Genomic DNA, 5,529 nt, shown 5'->3' with positions numbered 1-5,529 from the left:
AACATTAGTTAACACATCGCTCAGGAACTTACTATTATAACCGGTTATATTCATATTGTTATGTGCGTATAGATTTGAATATCCACTATTGGTCACTTGACTCTTTTAGTTCCAATTTTTCTACCTCAGAGTCTTTTTTTTTTTTAAATCATGGACGTACGGAAGATTCGAACCATAAACTTTGACATTACCGACATTGTTCCAATTTTTCTACCTCAGAGTCTTTTTTTTTTTTAAATCATGGACGTACGGAAGATTCGAACCATAAACTTTGACATTACCGACATGATCTTGGACATTGGCTACATAGTTCAAAGTCCACGTTTTGTGGACATAAGTGGCGTTTCAAAATAAAGTAACAGCTAAATCCCGGGCATGGCCGCTCTCAGGCTTCTCTCTGGCAATATATAAAATTTTTCAAAAATACGCGCGTACGAGGTTGCTACAGCTGCTTGCATGGTGGCGCCCTCGCACGCGTGAACTACGGTATAACCGATGTTACCGAACGGCGGTGTGTAGGTAGTACTCGGACGGAAGAACCATAACCTCTGATCTAAGCGGATTTGGATTGATTTTGATTGGAAATTGCTCCATTTAATTTGTTTTTAATTTCGGTAATCCGCGTATATAAATTTCCTCGTGCGAGAGTAATGTGAATACCACTCTGCCGAGCATGTCGAACGTATTGTCGATTGATACGTTGCATTGATTGCGGCATACAATCGTACCGTGAGAAGGACGACGACATACGCAAAGAATGGCCTCCCCAAAGCGTGGAGTGCGATGAATCAGTTATGTTGCCCTCGACCGGTTACTTTAAAACGATAAATTGCCCGTTTTATGACGGCGGTTCGTGCGATCGGCCTTATTGTCACTTCAAACACGCTAAGCGAGGTAAGATTGTGCGTCTTCGTAGTCTTCCTCGGGCACGCATTTCCGTGATCTTCTGACGTAATTTAATGCGCGTGAGGATCTTACTCCAATTGATTGAATTTTAGGGAAAATTACTCGTTGACTGTGTTATTCTTATGCTTCTTGCACTTTGCGGAGTTGCAATTTAAAATTTGGTTCCATAAATGTGAAATTAACTTTTTTATTACGTTTTTCTAATTCCCAAAGGATAATCTTTATTTTTCTAAAAATTAGGAAAAAGTAAACAATAAAATTAAAGTTAATATTGCATTAGAATCAGATCTTATAAGATTTTGACTCTGCAACAAATTCTTTGCTTATTTTACCTGCTATACTTATTAAGAAGGACAAAGACAATCTTGGATAATCAAATGATTACTGATATACAACTTTTTTTGTCAAAGATTATTACTAAATAATTTAATCCTTAAGTTATAGTAATGTTAATATTAATCATGTTAGTATCATATATTTTTTGTTATTTGTTAATTGTTTTATATGTTCAATTTGAAGGTCAAACATACTTTCAATACTTGTAGCCTGATATACTAGGTGTTTAAAAAGAAAATTTAAAATAACTTGCAAGATTAAATATGCAAGATATTTCCAAAGTTGAAGTATTTTAAGAAATTATGTATAAACTGACTCATTAAATAGTAGTTAATTGCATATAAATGAAAGATATAACACTTTCATTTTTACTCTAAAGATTGGTAAAATACAATTTAATGCTTAATGTAATAGTTTAACCATTAATATCATTTTTTAAATAGTTTTATACATTCAATTTGAAGATTAGATTGAACATACTTATGGGCTGATATATAGTCTAATTCTCGATATTTAAAAAGAAAATTTAAAATAATATATTGCATTAAATATGTAAGAAGTTTCTAAAATTAAGAATTAATTAAATATTTTGAGAAATTTTATTTGCAAACTGGTCCATTACATAGTAGTCAATATGAATAGATAAAAGATACATGAAAGATATGTTTATCTTATGTAGAAGATGCAGGAAGTACAACAGCAGTGGCTGGGGTGGTGGAGGCCCAGACAGCGGGTCAAACACAAGAGAACAAATCGACTGATGTTATGACCTCGACCCCTCATATGCTGCAACATCTAGTGACCGAAGCTGTAAAAAAAGTACTTGCAGATCAAGAAGTTACTGACACAGAGAAGGTTTCGCAGAACATTGTCTCGCAAGTAGTAGAAGGTCTTAAACCGACCTTGTCTTCTGGTTCCACTGTTTGTATGCACAATACTACGCCTATTATAGGAAAGCATGTCGCGATGCCTACACCCATCACAAAACCAGTTGCTTGCGTCTATAATCCAACACCAATAGCCGAGCTGAAGAAACGGCATATACCTGTGATCTCGTATATGCCAACTAGAGAGAGTAGAGTAGCTGTGAAACGTAAATTCTCACCAGAAAGAGTTAAACCATGGTCGAGCGTCGTTCAGGAATCGAGCAGTCCTCAAGTTACGCCTGAAGTTACATACAAACCTACTGCGATAGTGAATACAACCGACCAGGATGTTGTGCAAAATTATGTACCGACAGTTAAATCTGATACATCTTTGTCAAATTCGTACGACGATAGTAACTCAAATGATTATCAATCTAAATTTAAGGAAGTATATTATCCGAAATCTAAAAAGAGAAGGGAGGAATACGTTCCTAAAAAAATCAAAGCACCATTGCAAACAGTTCAGCAATTAAACAACACTTCTTTGAATCAACTTGAACCTGATTTTGATATGACAGATGAAATTATTACTTCCAATCACACATCCACTTCTGTAGCGTTAGAACAAGCGAAAACGTCGGCTAGCGAGGATTCTCAGGATTATTCTTTGGATGTTGAACCTAAGTTCTCCGATGATGAACCTATGGAAGATATGCCTATGAACGAACATAACGCAAATGTAAAAAAGTCTGAGCAAGCAGAAGATGTAAATGAGAAGGAGAAGGAGAACTTACAACATGTAGGAATTGATACAGATAAACAAACTAGCAATAAAGATAATAAAATACACAGTAATCATTATGATGAAAAATCGAGTGATATAAAAAGTAGTGATAAATCTAAACAGCATAAACAGAGTGATTCGAAAAAATTATCAGAGAAAAGAGACACTACAAGGCAGGACACTGATAAGGAAAAAGAAAAACATAAAAGTTATAATAAAAATAAGGAAAGAGATAAAAGAGATTATCATAGTTCTGAGAAGAGAGACAAGGAAAGATCTAGACATAAGTCAGATTCTAAAGATAAGCATCGTTCCTCGTCTAGCAGAGACAAAGATAGGAGAAGAAGAAGCAGCCGCGATAGTAAAGACTCTTTGCATGGAAACAGAGAACACTCTGATTCGCGAAAGCATCGACATACTTCTCCGAAGAAAGATCGAAGTGATCATCATAAATCTAGCCGACATGACAAACGTAAATCAAGTTCGAATTCATCCAGTTCTAAGTCAAGTAAACACACATCGAGTAAAAGCGACAGAAAGCATCGTTCGGAATCAAATCGGAGATCCAGTGACTCTCCCAGAAAATCTAGCAAGCACAAAGAAAGTAGTAGTGAAAGAAATTCATCTGATAGATCTAATAGCTTTGTAGATAGTAGTTATTCTTTCGTTGATGATGATATTTTGGAACTATCGGATTCTGATCACGATGTACAAGAAGAGTGCCTAAGAATTTTTGAGGTGAATAATAATAAATAAATCAATGTAATAAATACATGTAATTATAAATAATTTTCTTTACGAGTTTATTCAACATGTCAATTTATCATTTTAGTTTTTATAATTAATTTAAAAAATAGTTATATACTAATTTATAACTTACTGTTTTTATAATTTAATTAAAAAATAGTTTACTGGTATCTGTGCTTTCATTCTTGCATTTTAATTATAGATTTTACTTGATTTATCTGTTGTGCGTGTACTGTCAGTTTATATTGTATATATTTATTCATTTTTTAGGAATATCAAGCTTCAGACTATCCAAAACTAGTATCAGTTAAAAAATCTGTAAAAGAAGACTCTGAGAATATGGAAGAAGTCACAGAAGAACGTAAGAAAAGAGTTGCTCATCCTTCAGCTACAAGTGTCATTCGGCAGATAGGTCCTAGTCAATTACCAAAAAAATTTACAAATCCGTATCAGAAAATGTGCGAGCGATGGCATTTGATTAAAAAAAAAGCGGCTGAAAAGGCCGCAGAAAAGGCGGCAGAAAAAGCGGCAGTTGATATGAAGGTTCAAGCAACATCTACGTCAGTGAATCAGTCTTCAAGCAGTACTATACAACGTGTTTCAGTACATAAAGAACATGTCCAGTCTGCCTCATCGATAAGTAATAATGACATCCTACCAAATACGAATGGTAAGTTGAATATTTGTAAAGTTATGTTATTTGGTTAATATCTAGTTAAATAGTGCCAGATTTTTTGTGATTCATCATTTATCGTTCGTATAATGTAATTCTATGATTAGAGTTAAATTTTTGGATTACTGTTTAGTCTCATAATTTTCTCACTCTTATTTTCACTTGTCAATATTCAATCCTCTAATTACCTTGTACAAAACTGATATAAGATGATGATCGTATTCGATCAGTCAATTATAAATTACTTACTCTTACGTGCATTATTCCAGTGCAATTCTATATAATTACCATGAATGAATTAAGAAGTAGTGATTTGATTTTGTATTTTTTAATTTTATTTGTTTGTCGAACTCCAGAATTGAAGCAGATAGAATTGTGATTTTTCAAATATTAAATGTTTATATTTTACAACTGTACATCTAGTAATTTTATTACAAATAATATTTTTTCATATATATACCATATATATATATGTATATATTAGGGTGTCCGTTATTTCCCAAATTTCAAAAATCAGTTTGTTCGCCCCCTAGATCTCTTCTTTGGCACCAAAAATTAATGTAGAAACTCAATATAGTCTGATAAATTAAAATTAAGCCGTGCCACCGAGCACTTCTTTTTTTCCATACAAATAACATGGGGATTTTGCATTTTATCGGCATTTAATTCTCTACGATGACTCTGTCCGTATAAAAAGTCATACCCAACGGAAAATTACTTCAATACGGTGTACTTACAATGAAAAAATTTGGCAGAACTCTAAAAAATTTTTTTGCACTGCGGGTAAGCCTCCAATTAATACGTTTATTTGACATATTTTCATTGAATTTGATTATTTTTTAACAGTTTTTTTTTATACAACCACTGGATTTATGTACCAAATATCAAAACAGTATGTAGTTAATTCATATTTATAGTGTAGTTGCACTAAAAAATTTTTCAGTGCTATAAAAAACTTTTCATAAAAATTGTTTTATGTGTAATGAATGAAAGTATTTCAATAAATAAGTTTAAAAAAAATTGAAAAATAACAACTAACTATTACTTACTTACTATTTTATTGTTGTAAAGAGATATTCAGCCTGTTGATTCCTCTTACTAATAAATAAATAACAAATAAATCGTTATAAATTATATTTATTACTTTTTATTCTTTACACTTACAAAAATATATCGCTCACATCTTCAAGTGAAAAACTTTTCATTTTTGTCGTGTC

The 5,529-nt window shown here is 32.5% G+C and overlaps 1 protein-coding gene across 1 annotated transcript in view; it reads left to right on the top strand.

Annotated features, from left to right (window-relative positions):
* The first annotated feature begins 545 nt into the window (after positions 1-545).
* The window catches only part of LOC108780023 (RNA exonuclease 1 homolog), a 9,849-nt gene continuing 4,865 nt past the window's right edge, over positions 546-5,529 (top strand). Inside the window, exons 1-3 of the mRNA XM_018547594.1 lie at positions 546-894; positions 1,922-3,630; positions 3,910-4,309. Of these exons, the coding sequence (XP_018403096.1) occupies positions 795-894; positions 1,922-3,630; positions 3,910-4,309 (2,209 nt within the window). The 5' untranslated portion in view covers positions 546-794. The remainder of the gene's footprint in view (positions 895-1,921; positions 3,631-3,909; positions 4,310-5,529) is intronic.

Source organism: Cyphomyrmex costatus, unplaced genomic scaffold (genome assembly GCF_001594065.2).
Source record: "Cyphomyrmex costatus isolate MS0001 unplaced genomic scaffold, Ccosl1.0 scaffold664, whole genome shotgun sequence".
NCBI lineage: Eukaryota > Metazoa > Arthropoda > Insecta > Hymenoptera > Formicidae > Cyphomyrmex > Cyphomyrmex costatus.
This window is presented reverse-complemented; position numbering and strand designations above follow the sequence as displayed.